The 19,856-nt window shown below is 42.0% G+C and overlaps 1 protein-coding gene across 1 annotated transcript in view; it reads right to left on the bottom strand.

The window, feature by feature from the left end:
* The window catches only part of TMTC2 (transmembrane O-mannosyltransferase targeting cadherins 2), a 624,329-nt gene extending 605,122 nt beyond the window's left edge, over positions 1–19,207 (bottom strand). The window contains exon 1 of the mRNA XM_085652968.1: positions 18,864–19,207. Coding sequence (XP_085509094.1) covers positions 18,864–18,946 — 83 coding nt within the window. The 5' untranslated portion in view covers positions 18,947–19,207. The remainder of the gene's footprint in view (positions 1–18,863) is intronic.
* Between the last annotated feature and the right edge of the window lie 649 nt (positions 19,208–19,856).

Here is a 19,856-nt window from a genome sequence, read left to right on the forward strand (position 1 = left end):
AAGGACAACCGGATTTATAAACACATCTGCAGCATCACCAGCCTCCAGGGGAGGAAGTGTGACCTTTTCCCACACATCCTGCATCGCATTTTGTCAACAGAGTTCCTTTTCTCTTTTTTTTTCCACTCTCGAAAAGGCAACAAATTGCGGCCGGAATCCCAAGTGCCCGGGTTGCAGCCCACAACAAACAGCCTCATTAGCATATGCATGAGGCCAGCTGCCGCAGAAAGAGGGTGTTGCACAGCTAGTCTCGTCTCCTGTGCGATGAAACAGCAAGCCTCTGAGCACAGGGTCATGGGCTCGGAACCAGGCCTGGTGCTGTTAATGCGCTGTGGCAAACATACCGCCCACTACCTTGTATGTAGAACGGCCAGAAAATATTCTGGCATACAGAAAATAAAGAGAGAAAAAATCCTGAATGACGTACTATTTCAACATGTCCATACACATGGTTATGTGTTGTTACACAAGATCAGAAATGTGTAATTTTCAATTATAAAATGCACACAGTCCCTATGCACACTGGTTCTAAGTACACTGATTTACCATCATACACCGCGGCAAATCATACATCTCTTATTAAAAAGCCATGAATTACCTTACCTGATTTAATATCTTGTGAGAGAAGACCACAGCAACTACACTTTCGCTTGATATTCTTCTCACCAAAACCAAGAAAGCTAAACAGTTCTTAATAAGGTCAAACCTTCTCATTGCAAAGCAGGTTGCATATCAGATTCCCCATAATGTGTTGTTCTGCAAAAGTGTGCAAACTGAGGCACTGTGGATTACTAGGGCCACATGTAGTAACAGCGCAAACGTGCAATGGTCGGTGCGGCCAATGACAGCAATCCTAAAGTAAATGCTTGGCTTAACAGTTTGGTGGTCGGGTGTAGTAAAAAAAAAAAAAAACAGGGCACTGGCTATTTTTTTCTGTGGTTGAAGCCCTGTTCTCGGGTTGGGGCCACCACATACTTGGATTGTACACTTCTGTTGCCAGGTTGCATGTACGCTTGCACATCAGACTGCTTGGTGTGCATCGGGACCTTCGCTTCTTGAGGCTGGGAGAAGACACAGAGTTGTTAGTACCTTGCTTGGTTATCACTTGCCATTAAGTGGGAGAGATAACGATGGCTCAGGAACCAACAGTGACGTTCCTGACAAAGTAGACTGGGAGAACAAGCCATCTCACTTCAGGAAGAATGATGTCAGAAGCTGCAGAGGACAGACTTCCATAAACGTCCAAAATTGCAAGGCAGATTGGTCCTAGGTTCTGCACTGACGAACCACTAGAGTAAACAGGGCATGAATTGGCTGCACAGTGGGCGCCACCACTGCACATCCACATAACACGATTAAAGTTAACAGGGAAATGGAGGGCCTTCATATGTGGAAAGTGGGGTTGTGAGGGGGAAAAGGAATTCCCAAAGGCATAGGTACACAGAGTGATAGGCGCAGGAGCTGCCATCACTAACTAATAGGATCAGCCCTATCCATTTGAGACGAGCAGACCAATAAAAGGCAGAAGGGGATAAGAGAGGGAACGGTGATGAAGTAGTACTGGATGGTCGGTTATTGGTGTCATCTTTTTCTGTTCCTCACGCAAGTTTTATCCATTGAGCGAAGGATAAATCTTTAGGTAGTGGGAGTATGAATAAGGGAAGAAAGAAAAGTAGGTCCTGTTGGTTGGCACCTAATGGTATATTTTTCACTTCCCTACAGTGATCTGGACCAGTACAGGGACACAACGTTAAGACATTGTACCTGTATTTGGAGTCCTTTGTGAGATTAAGAATGTAAAACAGAGGGAGTGGCACAACATGAAGTAAATACTAAATGCAACATAAGTATGTATATGAGGAAAAATAGCAAAAAAGGTATTATCATTAAGTGTCTCAAAGCACGAATCGGACAGTGCACCACTTCTCCAGCATGCTTGTGTACAACGAACAAGACTTGAATTCATTCACAGACTTTACTTGAGAGCCAGTCAGTAATCTTGATGATGGACTTCGAATTTTTGCTTTTTTCCTAGTTAAGGCACTTTAAGATTGCACTTTCACAAATCCTTTCAAGGTGTTGTTTTCTGGAGAAACGGCTGCAGGTTACATAGTGATAGTTAAGGCATGACACTACCAGGGTTCTACTCAGAGCCACCCCAGCTGATTAGGAGGAGTTGTAGCGTTTTAAAGAGCATGGGAAGTTGTATTCTGGTGCCTATTAACAATAGTGTTATCTGAATGCTCTTGAAAGGAGACGGTTAAGACAATTCTAAAGAGCATGACCAGATTCATCATTTTCTGAACTGGATCTGGCCAGTAAAGTGAATGGCTTAGCCTTGACCTTTTATCTATTAAAAAGGCAGCTTTAGAGACATGACGCTGGAGATGGAATCTCTTTCATTCAGTAGAATACATACATGGTTGAGGAGCTTCGCGGTTTATTCATCAGATCAATTTATAGGAGGCGATTGATCTGGCTGGCCTCCATGTTCATCTCAATTCACAGCTAGTGCATTTCTATTCCACTGAGGGGGGCCTATAGAGATCACATGACAAAATGTAAGAGTTGCGGAGGAAAGACTGCTGTGGATCCAATGCCAACGTACTCGGGTCAGCTTACCCATCAGAATACCATAAATGGGTTCAGAACGCCATCACAAGCTGCAGGTAGGGAAAGGATTTTACCATAACAAATAGTAATATTTTCCAAGATCCATCCCCGAAGACAACCACCTCTGAATATTTCCATTCAACAAACTTTATTTCGGTCAATACAGACCATAAAAAGTAGATGATACAAATACATACATAGCTAAATTTAAACAATATTAAAAATTCATCAAAGGCAAATTATAAAAGATAGCCACAATGCATTTTCAGTTAGTCAAGTATCATTACAGGAATAGTTCAGGGAATTAAAACAGTAAAAAGAAGGTTAAAAAAGTACAAAAGTTAAAAAAGTTAAGATGAGACAAGTACAAAAAGAATTATTTAAAGTTGCTGTGGCAAATTTAACAACACCCTACGCCTATGCCACATAGAATTGAGAAATCGGGACACAGCAAAAACCGTGGGGCGGTGAGTATCAGATCTCAGTATTCTATATGTCACCGAACACTGCCTACATACCAGATTTCTACAGAGTTTATGCAAAAAGTGAAAGTATTTTTGAATACCTTTATTGAGCTGTAGCAAATAGATTACGTGCAACTTAGGTTATAAGACGTATAAATGAGTTTTTGAGATGTATTTTAATGTTTTAAAAGAAATGAACTTTTTAAGATGTAATTTTAAATATTGTGTGTTTTGTTTATGGATCTACGGTCCAAATAAACGTGAATTAAATTTTGTTTTTACAGAGTGGTACGAGCCAACGCCGTCTGGCTATTTTATAGCCAGGGCAAAAAATAAAAATAAAAAGAACATGAATGTCGGACTCATCTGGGCTATTGCAAGCAGGACAACCTAGGGAGGGATCTTTTGACCATTTGTTCGTGAAAGCATGACCAGGCAAGGTCCCTATTCTAAACTGGCTATATAGCTTCCTTGCCAAGGAAGGTTGTATATCATCCAGAAAAGGCTCAAAAAGGTACTGAGCTTTAATATTAAGGAAGTCAGCAGTTAGGTGCCCAAGTTTAGTGATCCCCTGAATATCGGCTAGTCTGAGCAATCTATAGGCTCTTACTAGTTCTAGTCGTGGGATTGTCGGGGACACTTCCTTGAGATTACTCCAAAGGTTAAGAAAGCCTAGTCTAATGCATACATCTTTTATATATACAAACCATGGTAGTTTTCCCGCCCCTGGGAGTCCCATAATCCCTTTAAATTCAGACTGGTAGACTACTAATTCAGGGGTCGCCCAGTCTATGCCAAAAGGTGAACGGTCTGAGGCCAATCTCCTCCTCGATAGGTCTAATTCCTAGATCCAGGCGTAGGGGGATGAGAGGAGTGCTTAGCGGTAGGCCCAAGAGCTGTCTCATAAGTTTATTCTCTATTTTGGACAATCCGCCAGAGGGACGGTGAGCTCAAAGTTCCGCTCATACATTACAGCACTCCTAACTTGTGCTTTATATATCTCAGCCACCGGGCCAGGTGGTTTATATAAGGAGTTGCTAAAGGTTTATGCAATTATCCCAACCATCTGCGCTAGCCTCAAGCTTGCCCTGTCTAGTTGCGGGCCCCATTCAAATGATCCGGATAACGTGACACCAGGGTAATCAAAGACAGTCACCCTCTCTAGCAGGGTGCCATTTAAGGAGGAATTTGGACGAGATGTTTTGGCTGGATTAAAGACCAGAAATGTGGTATTTGATGTATTAATCTCCAGCCCCCGGTTTTTACAAAATAAAGAGAAACTGTCAAGAATCCTTTGGATGCCCATGGAGGACTTAGATAACAACAAGGTGTCATCCGCAAACATCATTGCTGGCACCTTACCATGCACCAGCTTTGGGGCATCGTTGTCCACTACCTCATTTAATTGGGCCACCAAAGCATTGATGAAGAGACAAAACAAGGAAGGGGCCACCACACACCCCTACCTTACGCCTCTGTTGAATGGGAAGCGGGGGGTCAATTCACCGGATTTCCCATACCTTACTTGGGCAAAATTACCTGCATGCAGTTGCATGATCAATGACAACAGGTAATCAGAATATTTCATACTCTACATCAATTGAGAGAGATGTTTAACTGTTTTCTCTGTTTACAAGTCAGAAAGTTACTTTCAGTGGATATAATTTAACTTACTGGTCACTGCCGGGAGGAAAATGACAAAAAAAGCCAGAATGAAAAGGTTGCAGTGGAAGACTTACCAGTCTAGGTACCCAGAATGTGCAAGAAAGTCCCCATTGACATCTAAACTGCTCAAACCCGTCTGCAGTTCAGAAAGAAACAGCCTTGGTGAGGACTATTCACAACAATTCTTCAACTGAACATAATTGGTTTGTTTTATGGACACTGGAGCTTTTCTTTCTATACTCATGGTCAAGCTTAATTATTAACAAACTTCAAAATGGCAGACTATGGAATACTTTTTCATCTGGATACATGAACAGAAAGCAATAGCTCTCCTCTAGTTGTTTATAACATTAATGGTGTCCTCTTTGGTCAAAGGCCCACTTCAAATGAAAAGAAAATGTGTTACACAAAAATTGTAAAACGTGTCTGTTGATTTCTTTCAGGGCCAGAAGATTATTAGCGTGTCAAAATACCCACGAGATTACCACAGAACGAAAAAATAAGCCAAAAAAAAAAAAATAATAATACACAATACTTTAAGCACGTACCTCTTCAAATCATGTGCCACAAAAACAAAGAAACACTTACACCTCCGTACCAACATTGCTGTGCAGCTTGCATTAAGCCTCTTATTTTTTCCGGCTTGCTAATATTGCCCCTTTCTCTTTACTGTTTGGAAATGTTCCACTCCTTCTAGGAAAACACCACAAGGTAAAGGATCTCCACAGTAAAATAGGCAAACTATTGGATTTAACAACACAGTGATATTTATTTACCCTTTAGGAGAATGCCTATCAAGAAAAACACATTAATGGCGCTTTGTGCATACTCTCCTCGTGTTATACAATGCTGTGTATTGAGAAAACAAAATCTAAGATATTTCCCACAATAAAAATAAATATTCTGAATCAAGAAGCATGTAAACATTTCAAACTACTCTAGTTATGTGTTCGACATTTCTATTCAGTCTGTAGTGCTGTGAGGAAAAACACTTCCTTAAATCAATTTGCTAAAAAGCTTTCAGCATTTCAAAGCGTTGTCAGATTCCAAACATATCCGAACAAGTAGTAGGCGCCCTCTACTGGGTCAAAAAATGCAATATCCTTGCTCTAGCAAGCAGCAGAAAAGGGAAAAAAAGAATTTAAAAAAAATTGCATAAGCAAACGCCAGACATTTGGTAGCCTACGTACTCCTTTAATTTATTTTATTAAGCTTCCTTTAATTAAGCTGCTGTCGATATTTAAAGAAAACATTTAAGAGCGGACTCGCGAGGCACTGGATAAATAGTGAAAGCTCATGAACAGGCAGGAGCACGTGTGGTTCCTCTTTTGCAGCAGTTGTAATTTTGTGGAAAACTGTGCCCTACATATTGATATGGCCACCACCATTCTGGTGCAGCATGAATCTGCGGAAGAGCACTGCAGGCGTTTACGTTGAAAACCACATGGTTCTTTAAAAAAATATATGTTGTCTCTACAGCGTTGAGCTGTCGCATGACCCATGGGATCCAAGTCGGAATTTCTGGAGATATATATATATATACACACACAAATCCAGGAGTGCTTCTTCAAAGTTTATTAATTGGTTTTTAATACAGGTTCAATAAAAGCCCACTTGGGCATAATTCCTGTCAGATATACTGTTCATTGTCTTAATGACTTAAGCAATGCTTAACTATGATGTATCCAATATGAATTGGTATGTTTTTGCCGAAATCGATGAGAAAGATTAGTTGACATCTCTATAGAAGTGTCGGATGTTATACAATGGATTTGCCCACTGGGGCTAAATTGAACCGGTAATGAAACACAGTATATGTTATATCAGTGTTAGAAATCATTCATGAATTGCAGTTCTAGATAAATGCATTCAATTTATGTACTTCATCCACATGGAAATAATGTGCTGATAAATGATATTGGATATTGAAAGTCACTCTAAAATGGCGCCCATGTTAGACTGAATATACTAGTCAAATATAGTCCTACTTTTGTGTTATGTTTAACATCGTATGTAAAGAGGGCGCAATAAAGTTTTTGCCATACCGTGAACAAGCTATAAGCATCACCCTGCCTTAATAAGTTTTGAAGAAGCACTCCTGGAAGTCCTGGATTTCATTGCTTGAAAAACGGAGAGTTGGCGTTGTGATAAGATAGGGCAGCCGGAGCCCGTCCGGGACCGCTGTGGAGAAAGCTCGGAGCTTGAGATAGATAGATAGATAGATAGATAGATAGATAGATAGATAGATATACAAACACACACACACACACGTGTGTAAATACACACATATATATATATATATACACACAAACGTGTGTAAATACATTATATATATATACACACACCACAACACACACACACACATGCACACTATATACATGTACATCCAAACACGCATACTATATATGTAAATACATGCACATACTATATATGCGTACATACACACACAATATACACTATATATACACACACAGCAGCATGAATAACATGGGAATGAGAATTGTATGCTTACATTCTGCATAATTAAAGTGAAATCGAGATACAGGTATTAATATCAGTGCCACTAAGTCGGTACCATTATTAACTTCAGAATGAAATGCTGACTTTACCCACTTGTAAACTGCAGCTTGCCCACATATTTCTGGAAAAGGTGTGCTGATCTACTGACTATTCTTCCTGAAGATGAGCATATGAACCATGTGCAAAATGAAACCCTGGAGAAGACTTTTTGGTTCACACTGGAATACTCCATGATGGCGAGTAAAGTGCCCTCTAAAAATGCGGATGGTACTGCAATCAACATAGGTGAGGAATTTCTGTACACTCACTGCAAAGGGTAATAAAGATTTACCATTTGGCTGCGGTGAAGAGCTCAGGGTGCCTTTAAAGATTGACATGCTAGATCCAAGTATGTGAACTTTCTGAACACCAGGGACCGTATTACTGTCAGGGTGCACTGTCCTCGTTTGGGCCACGGTGTACCTTTAAACAGGCGCAAACAGGGACAGTGTGCCCTATTATGATAAATACACTGCCCCCGAGGGTACAGTACTCAGTTCCACTCAGTTAAATATGGAGCGGATGCTTCAAAAAAGATCCATGTTTTTTACAGTGCAGGCGGCAACGAGCCTGCAATTCAGCAAGGGGTTAGAGATTCCCCTGCAGGCAGATGCAGTGAATGAATGCACCCGCCGGTAGGAGGAGGACGTCTCATGGGATGCTCTTTTCCCCTTCCAGAGGGCTGTCAGTGTTCCTCCCAAACGCATGTTTGCCTCTGCATGTCCTTAATACAGAGTGGGCGCACAGTCAAATTGATCTATTCATTTGCGTGGGACCAACCCCCCACGCACACGAGGAAACATCCTCTGGAGATAGCGCTGGTGCTACATGTGCGTCAGCACCATCAGTACTTCAGAACGGGCTGCACAAGCGTCTGCCGCCCCTCCTGTACTTTCATAGTGCCCCAGAGGTGCAAAAAGCAAACGCATAACTCTGTTGCGCCCTGGCATATATCACTACCTTGAAAAGTAAGGCCAAACTATTTCCTCTCCCCTTCCCCCAAAACAAAAACAAACAAAACCAGCATAGTTTGTGGTCTATGTTCCTTGACTACACAGGCAACAATAAGGTCATTACCAGGTGAATATTTACTATTCAAGACAACACTATTTAGGACTCAACTGACTAGTGGTAAGAGGTAACCTCCCCTACTTCCTGTCAAGCAAGTACTCAGCCATCTCATCTTCCAGCTACAGGCTGAGAGTGGTTAGTGACGGCACTAAAATGTCTCTCTGCAAAATACTTCCTCAGGTCCTCAACCCTCTGCAGAGTCAATCACGATATGATGGGATACGAGAGAAAATAATATCACTGGAAGAGGGCGGATGATTGCCACAGCTGCATTTGTGAATTGTTCTATCAAGTGATTCAGTTTGCTTGACATGGTTAAACTGTAGAGAAGAACAATATCGGAAATATCTGTTCTAGACCACCATTGGTTTTCACATAGATTGTGAATCTTTAAAGATATTCGAAGGACAAGTGCTGGACGCACAAGCTATCAAGTGAATTAGCTAGGGCATCAAACTCTTTACATGTGGCTCGTTTTAGGTACTATGAACAAATAACTCCAAGTCCAGAAACACAGACAGTCAAGCATTGTCAGGCATCTAGAAAACATTGGGTGTCATATTACATGTAAGATATTTTGTACATATGCATAAATGTAAAACCAAGTGGTGAAGGACATGCTAGTTACTTGAACATTCCTAAAAGTCTCTCATCAACAATAATACTAAATAAACTAGGCACAGGGCCAAATCGCAACAACTCCAAAAAATGTCAATGCCTTAACCTTGGGCCATGTTCCAATTTATTGAGACCACCTCCTCAAAACAAGTTTTATTAAAAAAAGAAAAAAAAAATACACAAAATCATCCAGAGAATCCCCGCACACACGCATCACCATAACTACCAAAGGAGAGCAGCTACAAATTCAGCATAAAATCACCAAAGAAACAAGCAGCTATCTGTGAGGGTCTGAACAGGCAGGCACAGCTGCTCACCCTGACAAATTAATGCTGGAGTAGAGAAGGTTAGAGCACATAACTTCACCTAAAGCATGAAAACAAAACTGCCCAGTTGCCCTCATACGACACAGTATCCGTGTTTTCTGGTCAACACCATTTTCATGTTAGAATGTAAATAATATCTTCTTTGTTATACGGTGCTTCATAACAGTCTGGCCATATCCAAGCGCTTCTGACTGGTATTACTCCTCGAGTAAACCGCATGCATTTGACCCTCTCCTCTCAGCTCGAATACTTTTATCAAAGAAGCACTGTATATGGCAATAATGGACAGTAAGAATCAAACAACTCACACAATGGTATGTTTGCCACATAGTCTTCTCATTATATATGACAATCGCTCAAGGATCGGCATAATCAGAAAAGCAGAATGGCTACTCGGTGGTACTGAGCTACAGTTTACTGAAGCTGCGCATTGAAAATACGAATAAAAATATTATAGCGTTCACCACTACCTAAGCAGCGGGCAAGCGCTTACACAATTGGTGGGATTAGCCAACTGTACAGTGATCATTTCATGATTCTCATGAAGTAAAAGGATTGGTCTACCCTGCTGGAATCTGAATCTATATTCTGCATGTCTCTATGAAGTGGCTCAACACACCGAGACATCAAATAATTGACAATTTTATCAAAACTACCAAAAATATCTACCAGTTTTAAGACTCTTCATTTTCAAAGCCCGCCATCTAGTTCTGCACCTCGAGGCCTAATGTTGGATGGAACAAGAAGAATGAAAACCCACCTCGTCCATCTACCACCTGCTTACAAACCAGTGACTACACACAGTCGCGGTCTCAATGTCTGGACGGCTTGAGATATGCTCCGCCTCTGCAACCACGACCCACAAAGCACTGAGGTAGCCTCGCGATCCCAGGAGGCTGCATACACACAAATGACTAAGAGAACGGAATTATTGTTTGCGGTGAAGCGTTTGAGTTCAATCCGTTCTGATCAAAAGTCATTGGGCACTATTTTACCTGTTCTTCCGTTTTCCTTTTGTTAAACCTCCCTCGGCCAACTTAAAATACAAAATGGTCTTGTCAAGATTATTTAGAAACAAGCTTATTGGGGAGTACGACATGAATACATTGAAAAAGGTTTCCCTCTCTGGCTGGAATTTGAAAGTCTGCTTAAGTATATATGGCAACCAAGATTACTCATTCGCCCCTGAGGCACATTAAGAACAGGGAAAAAAGTGAACATGACAAATGTAACAGTCAAGCAAAAAGGCAGCAGAAACAGGGACCTACTAAGAAGCAGATGGCAGATCATTTTGCTGCAGTGTATTTATAAACCACAGCGCGCATGTGGGTCACTTGCAGGATTAACTCATGCAATCTCCAAGACATTAGCATGCGTTGGACGCGTGGCCTACTTTCGATTCGTTCAAGCTTTCAGCAGTTGCGTATCATTTAAAATAGGTCAGTCTTTTTATTATCCATTTAAAAACACGATCAAAAAGTTAAAAATATATATATTTTTTTTTAAATCACCACTGTTCGACAGACGGAAGGAAAACAGACCATGGCCCCTCGAGTGGCCGTCATCTGGTAACCACAGTTGGGAAGCATAGCTCGGAATAAAACCATAACTGAGTTCAGGCCTTTCCTGTCAATCACTACAACGTGCAACGGCAGTTAATAGTTTGGTCACTGTTATTTCACAAAGACGTATCCCAAACACATGTTAGAGAATCCAAAACTACTACTGCAAAGATGGCGGCAAACCTAGGACTCTCTCCCCCACTACAGAATGGTGACCAGTTACTTATGAAATCAGCTGACATTTAGTAATGAAAGATAAAATACAGTACAAGAAGAAGCGTTTTGAAAAGTTTCAATGAAGCAATATTTACAAGACGAACACTTTACTTTCGAGACAATGGTGAAGAAAACATGCACATCTGACTGGAATGTGACAATTTAAAAACAACATTCTATATTGGCAGGTGTTAATTTGGTAGCAAAGTTTTATCGAAAACAAGTCCAAGCAGGCCATATAAACACAAGCCAAAATAATCAGAATAATTTGTCAACACTGATAAGGGCTGAAGCTTTCCAGACCGGACAGAGCAAGGCTGTGCTCGAAAGAAAGTTTGTGTGATTTTAGCAATCCGAGAACGGGCTTCTGTATAGCTGGTCAGAGGGCAAAGGGCTCCCCTAATGCTATCATTACACGTGCAGGCTCAACCATCTGGGAGCAGAAGAGTAAATATTTAAAGTAAGTTGTGAATAGGGAGTTCACTGAGTGTCACCGTGACCTTACGCAAACTCACACTAAATCCTTCCCAGCGCCATCTTTTCCCAGAGCAGGTCACAGCCGGAGACCTGCGTTTTTAGCACGTTCTTCGTTAGAATGTACAGCAGGCAATGTGGTGCCGGGTGACAAACTGGGCACCCCAGCAGGGCAGTCGGTCACTCTTGACCCAATATCTTGAGTGGAGCCCAACTCCAGTTCACGGATTCACTCTCTTTATGGGACGATAGAGATGCGGCTAAACAGTAAAATGACGTCAGTATTTTTGATTTTATTAAAGTACCACCTTTACCACCACCACCACACAGTAAGGGTAACAGAAAAAGTCAATACAAACATTGGATCTGCGTCTTAATTAATAGGCTTAAGCGATAATATAGAAAATATTATCCATATTTAATTGATACACTCATATGGCACAATCTATTTATGTTATTACCTACATAAACGAAGTTCATCCATTAGACCTTAGAAGGACATGAGACTGCGCGGGACTGTCACTGAGATTGCACACACACCTCTATGTGCATGTATTAATCCACCGACTTTATATGTTTGTACAGGTGAGCCTCCAACAGATACTAAACAGTCACATGATATATAAAAATAGGTGTCTTATTGGAAAGTACATTCGTAGCTTCAAGGCAGCAAAGTAACTAACACAATGGAGGACATGGAGCCCAATACATTAGATAAAAAAGGAACAGGTACAGTGTGCACTAAAATATATATATATATATATATATATATATATATATATATATATATATATATATACACACACACACACACACAACACACATACATTCCCATACAGGCGCACAGGGCCTGCTTTGGCGCTGGTGGCGCCCGGTGCGACAATCATTTTTGGCGCCCACCCTCCCATGACGACCTCTTCGAATTCCCTCACTACCACTGGGCAAAAGCTCTCTTACATACATTTCATTTGTTTTAAAGCACTAATAACGGCTGGCTTCACTAATAGGAATGTAGATCTTTCCAAACTAACCCTTTTTAACAACACGAGAAATAGATAATGAAAGACAGCAGGAAAAAAAGCATAATGGCCTAACCTATTTTATGCGGTTTGCATTCAGCTCTGATGACAGTTCATAACAATCACTGATCTATATTAGGGACGTATCTTAAGAACAGCTGTAATAAAAAGGATCTCTATGACAAAAGCAGGAATCCACTCAGCTATCCACATAAAATACAGATCTGTGATCTGCACGGTACAAATTCTTTGAGGCAAACATATTAACCCTCTGCGCTGCTTTATGGCAGGTCAAACCGGAAAAAACTAGAAAAAAGTCTGATCCCTCTCTCAAGTAGGAACATTATTAACAAGCGGGACACTTTTATTGCTACCTGAAGACTGGATACACAAGGAAGTCTACATCTGTTGTTTTTAATTGTAAGTGATTGCTAAACACAGTGCTCTCCTGAGGTTAGAGTCCCCTCCCAAGGTCGGCGACCTCCTACCTAGGTGAGCACCCAGTGCAGCTGCACCGGTCACACCAGCCTAAATCCAGCCCTGCACACACATATACAAACACACACATACCGAGATCCAGTATATCACAGGGAATGTGAATCATCTGTCTTCAATCAGCTTTGGAAATTGAATTCTAGATTTTCATCTTGGTGATGTTACATACGAGGTGTTTTGAACATTAAACATTCCTCTGTCAGGTACCAAGCTGCAGTAAAATGAGGGAAGCTGAACTGTCATTAGAAATATATTTCAGGCTTAACTTCTGCAACACGTGGGCTCTCATGTAAGGCAGGTCTCAATTTTACTTCAAATGGTCTATTGATGCAAACAAGGCATCACAACTTGAAAAAGATGGAACCTCAACTGCACAACAACTACTCAATGCCACTTTAAAACATAAGGCACAGTCAAGAGACTTTCAATCGCATCACCCCACAGTCATACATTAAACCATAGTCAATTTACGCCCTTCCCATAAATTAATCTCTTGTGCTCTATTAATACTTTTTAACCAAAATGCGGTTTTAATCGAGTGTGCCATCTGTCTGTGTTTTCGTAGTGTATATGCCGGAATCCACATATAATATCCCACCTGGTTATCTCAAGTAAAACAAGCAGGCAGTATGAAATGAAAACACCCCAATGGAAGATTTCATTCAAAAGGAGAAAAAAAAAAAAAAAAAAAAAGACAAGGCGTTGGAAAAAAGAAAAGCATTCCACTAAGTAGTCTTGCCTGTCTCCAGATGCAGTGTGTCATTTTATATTTATTAAGAAAAATGTTGTGTATTTTGTTTCTACAGATCTCTAACATTATCAATCCACTGTCTGAAATCAGTACACTTCTCATAATAATGTGTGTGGAAAAGGCTAGAAAAATGCCCAACACACGGGCATTCATTCGCTCATTCTATGAGCAAGTTACAATGACATACTGGCACATATATCCATTGTATATCAACCACAGAAGTAGTCAGCCTGTCTAGCAGCCGGTAACCATACATTACAGGTAATATGTACAATATACCTTAGTTATCTATGTTTACATAAAATACAGGGCTTCCAACATATTCTGTATGAATAAGGTTGAAACAGAGCAAACGCGAAGCTCTCACAGGAGGCACGATATCTGCCATTTAGATGCCTCTGATCATAGCCGGGTCATGTGAATTTTATGAGAAAATGTTTCATAGAAATACAGGTCAACTTCAGCTTTGGATTCTCCACAAGGCAAAAGTTATTATTCCCCAGAGTGATGTGCCCGAGTGATAGGTCAAAATGACAGTGCCATTGCAGAAAGGACGTGCATAAAATCTCTGACGATGTTCACTTATGAGGCACTCCCTGCAGATGATGAAACTTCAAATTAAAAAATAGATATTAAAAAAAAAGTTTGTTACCCCACCAATAGAACGGTTGGTGTGTTCTATGACTTAACAAAATGTCACTCTTTATCTGTTAGATCTGAAATAAAACTACTAAGACAACACTACACCGTCACTATACGGTTTGAGCTGCTGAGAACCATGTTGACTTGCATCACAAGTGGAAAACAACACTATATATCCTATTTTTTTTTTTTTTTTTTTTTAAATCATTGTCATCTTAAAACACAGACATCAAAATATTGTGGCAGACAACGATGATCTAATGATGAACAGGAGCGAAAATGAATAGAGAGAGAAAAAACATGGCTCCAGCAAAGGTGATTCAGCCTTTTGAGAAATCAGAAGCTTCTTAAAAGGCCACTGCGGCTGGGTGGTCTGGAAAAGAAGCACTTGCATGTCAAATATACAACTACTGCCATGTGCTGGTCTGAACCCCAGGCTGTCCAGCCTTTCTGAGGCCCGCCTGTTGAGAAACCTTCCAAATTCTTGTAGGAGAGAGTCTGCATGTGGTTCCCAATGACATTACAAATTTGTATCAGATTCACCCACGGCAAGTCTCTGTACTACTGCCCTCCAGTATTTTGTAAACCACACCAATCCACCAGTTCAGGCCACACCAACGGTTTTGAATGGAAGCATGATATCTTCAAGCGCTCTCCGCTTTCCACTGAACAAGAGTTCCGTAACTCAATCTACTGTGTCTTGTCACATTATTTATTCAGCAGGTTACTAATGTGGAGGAGAAAGTATGCGAGTGCCTCAGAGTGTGAATCAGTGAGCAATACAACGAGTTACACAGGCACCAACTATGAGCAACAGCCTCTGAGTGTTATCGAAACACAGGGCGCTCCCAGGAGCGCAAGTGGAGGCAGCTTATTAAGGTTGAGGTATCAAGTGGAGGAATGCTGTAGTTTAAACTGCAAGATGGTCCTGCGGTAACCCCAACAATAGAAGGCACAGCGTAAATCTTGGCACAATAAGAAGTGAGGAGCATTGAGTAGTCTACAGCCAATACTTATAGCTTGAAACCCATTAAAAATAAACTTTTTGAAAAGATAGCCCTTTTCCCAAGGTAAACAACTATCTGCAGCTTCTACGCATCTGCATACTTAGCCCTTTTCCCAAGATAAACAACTATCTGCAGCTTCTATGCATCTGCATACTTAGCCCTTTGCCCAAGATAAACAACTATCTGCAGCTTCTATGCATTTGCATACTTTTCTCTTAGGTGCTTCAGAGACGATTTTCAGTTTTTGTCCATATAATTGAAACTTTAGTTTAAGAACTTCAAAGTGTCATTTGACCCCTAATGCCAATGCTTGCTGTTTGCCAGCGGTCAATTTGACGTTCCTGCTTCCCTGTTAGTTCTACCAACTGAGAGACGTTCTGTGATTTCAGTAATCAAGCGTGTGAAGTTTACCACTCTTCCTGAAGAAATCGACGAGGCTCGACTTCCTACAACTACGGTATGAGTGCCTTTTACAACTATTATTTTATCCCCGAGTTGTAAAAGGCTTTATAGGCTCAGCTGTCAAAATAAAGAAAGAGGAAAGACTGTTTAGGGACCGTGTTTCACTGCTCAGATGTACAACGCAGGCATAGGAGTGTTCTACACATAGTAGCCCAGTTTCTGCGACTTCCGGGCGACAGCTGATTCCCAAAGCACAGAGGGGTCGATGGGGAATTGTCAAGAAAATCGCTGCTCGCTCTTCAGGGCGACTCGGCTCCAACAGAGCACGTAACACGGCGGGAGCGTCAATGGGCCCAGTCAGGCGTGCTCTTCCCCTCCGATACATATTTAATTATGCATCAGCTTTAATTATGATGAGATTAAGTCACTGGAAAAGGCACAAATTGAGTTTGTCTCTAATGAACAACAGACTTCCTCATGAGTTTCGAAACTGTGGCATACGGGGCTGTGTCGGGGAGGGAGACACGATAGATCGCGTAATCGTTTCACAGAAATCTGTTTGTTTCTTTGACAACAATTCCCGGCTTGGTGCACAGCGGAAATGAAGTGAAATGCAATATAAGAAGACCGTGGAGCAGAGGTCTCCAAATTCCACAAACAAAGAAGTCTGGCTTGGCAACAATACTGTGCTACAGATCTGCGAAACCAATTACTTTCACGGTAAAGAAAAATACATGCATTCATGTAGTTTCAGTATTTGAAAACACAAGTCAGTATCTCGAAAATCCTAACGGGCATTATGGATTTGCAAAGCGTGCTCTATCAAAACTCCGAACAACTTCAAGTCATGCACGATGTCACATAAAACAGTTCAGCAGCTTTGAAGCAGACCCCAGCGAGTGGTAATTGGAAAAGGCTTCGACAGGCATGCGGGTACAAGTCAGACACACAGCACGGCGTGCACTTGTAGGAGCACTGCCCAGAGAAGGCACCCCTTCCATTGGACACCCCAAGGAACGAGCTTATATGGACGGGTGAGCTTTCATGAGGGCACTGAAGAAAGAGCTGTATTACTTGCATGTGACCAGTATGCGACTCCGATTTTGATAATGGATTTTGAATCTGGTCGCCCTTGTATAGTGAAAATAAAAATAGCGAGAAAACCGCAGGGGCGTCAAGAGTCCTTTCTAGAAAGACAGCAGGTCTCTTTATTTAGGATTGTGCGCACCGTGCTGTGATCTCAAAGTACGGATAGCCAAAATAAAACCACAGGTTCAAGAAACGCAGACAGTTCATGCACAATAGGTCTCGATTAGACCTAACTTTTTTACCACGTGAAACAGCCTGACAAAGACAAAACTCTGCCAGTAGACTGCTGTACACTACACAAGACCCACTACGGTCTGTCCTGCAGAATGCCTTCTTAGACCGATTTCTAGCATTTCTCTCAAATCATTAAATTAATTAGATAAAGGCTGGATCCCATCACATAATAAAACTATTGCCCTCCCCAAGACCTCACAACTGCCTGGAGAGCGACAGTAGCATCAATTCATTAGTGACAGTGCAGTTACCAATGAAACGTTCAATGCCGCTCAGCCATGAAGCTTTTGAAGGGACCATACAATGTCAGAAGTCGATGCTCCTCCGTGAGTTTGAACAATGAAGCAAACATCAATGAAGGCAAATGGGTTGCAGGTCTTCAGAGGACCTCACACATTTAAAAAAATTGTTTGCAACTGGGAATTTATAATAGAGGGCCAACCTTATACGTGAATAAGAAAGCACGCTTAAAGGTAATTCTTTATGGACATGTTCAACTTGACAATGACAAGCCGTAAAGTTATTCTTAAAGTCCAACAAGTTGAGAAGACTTGCTTTTGCTCTCAGTTAGAGGATCTTTGTTTATAAAAAGGGCATCGAGAACAGATAAGCACCACTAGGCCTTTGCGCCCATCCACCTAATCATTGCAGCCGTACAGAACCTGCTCCCCATCTTTCTTAGCTCTCATCTATCATTCCTGTGTCGGGCTCATGTTAGTAAAGCGCTCCCATCTTTGAGCACTGTGACCGCTCTCATGCACTTTGGCAATCCGGACTTGCGGTGATGTACACTGGACTAGAAGCACATCATGATGCCCAAAGGAGCCCACATTCCTTTAGGGACTGAAAATGTTGATCAGACCCCCACTAATCAGCGGTTCTGGCTTCACCGTGAAGGCAGCATACAGAGTGAATTATAAGGATGAACTATGACGGAGAGAATATTTCCTAACTCATCTGAGTGTACAGAGTCTCCACCCCTCCATCCAGAATGTGCCTCTCATTAGCTTTTTCTTAGTTATTAACTATACTAAGAACATTTTTTAGACCTATGAAAAAAAAAATCGACAACAAATTATAATTTACTTTAGCCAATGTACTTATAACGCAGGAATATCAATGGCAGGTTAGGGATACACAAATACCCACGCATATGAATGTCCCCTTATTTGTTTTACTGACGTTTAAAGTTTTGTGGATTAAACGTTGAATTAAAAAAGCTTTTAGGATTGCTGAGTGCCAAACTCAATTAAACAAGTCTCCTGACAACGGTAAAAAGTGTCTTGTTGAACGGTGCAAGTTAAGGAAACAAGTTTCTTTATGGGGGCTGATGTCGTTTCGGGGTATTTCCCTAGTTGCCCGCGGACTTTCACTAACACTTGATGTCATTATGCACATCCGAAAGCAATCTGAGAAATCTGTAACCACCCGTGCAATTTCAGGGAGCGCTGGGATAAGAATCACCATAGGATGCCGCTGTCCAATCCAAAAGAGCGGCTGCAGATCAGGCAGACCCGGGAAGCGGCCAGTGCAGAGGTAGGATGAGAATGGAGAGGCATCTCACTAATGATGCTGAAAGGCACCCTTCGGCAGACAGGTAAGAGCTTGTTCCGGTGGCAAGGTGCACCTCTGCGGGGTGCCGGCGTCGGAACTCACCTGTCGTCATAGCAGAAGTCCGCGCCCAGGGTGTTGAGGTAGAGGGCGAGCCCCAGGGCGCTGCACAGCAGCTCCGCGATCATCTCTGCTCTCGTGCTCCGGGTGACCAGCTGCAGATCCCGCAGCCTCAGCTCCGGCGGTGAGGAGCAAATCCAGCCAGTGTGTGTGAGCGCTGCAACCCCTCCAGACCCTGCCGTCCTCCGTGCCGCGGGGCGGAGCTGCCGCTCAAACCCCCATTCCGCTGACCGTGGTGCCACTGCGCCACCGTTCGCGGGCTGCTGTGCCCTAACCCATGCTAGTGTGCGCCGCGACCAGAGTAATGAGAGGGCGGGGCCCCCTGACGGCCCAACAAAGCGGCGACGTCACGCCGCACTAGTGCGCCTGCTCGAGCTGCCTCGGCTGTGGTACACTGTGCAGGCTGCGACGGGTCCGGGAGGAGACGGTTAAGCGTGAACCTTTGAGGGATGATTCGCATTTGCCTCTATGTAGAAGACGCACAGGCACCCTTCTCCGAGACAGTCCAGTGAATTGAGCTCTGCATGTTCTGTGTGAATGGGAAAAATGAAACCTTCATTGCTCACATCAACTTGCTACCCTTTGTTCAAGTCAGACCCCAGTGATTCTGTAGTATTGCTTCTCAGAAACTGCGCGCAGTAAGCAAAGATGGGTCTTCTGTGGTGATTAAAAAGAAAATAGTTTTTTCCTGACTTAAACTAGGTTTAACACTTTTCAAAGAGACAAAATAGCGCTCATGTGTTGTTTTAAGAGCCTGCAAATTCATTGACTTGATACTGATGCCCCATGATTTAAAACAATTATAACACACAACATGTTTATACACAGAAGAGACCAAAGTTTGAAAGTACAGTTGCACACATTAAGACACGGTGACACATGACATAGAGACAAGTGTAGTAGAAGCATCGTAAAAGTGTGCTTTAAAACGTAAGGAGAAAGAAAACTCATTTATAAGATAACACTAAGGGAGTTGCA

The sequence above is a fragment of the Triturus cristatus genome, chromosome 4_1 (assembly GCF_964204655.1).
Source record: "Triturus cristatus chromosome 4_1, aTriCri1.1, whole genome shotgun sequence".
In the NCBI taxonomy this organism is placed as follows: Eukaryota; Metazoa; Chordata; class Amphibia; order Caudata; family Salamandridae; genus Triturus; species Triturus cristatus.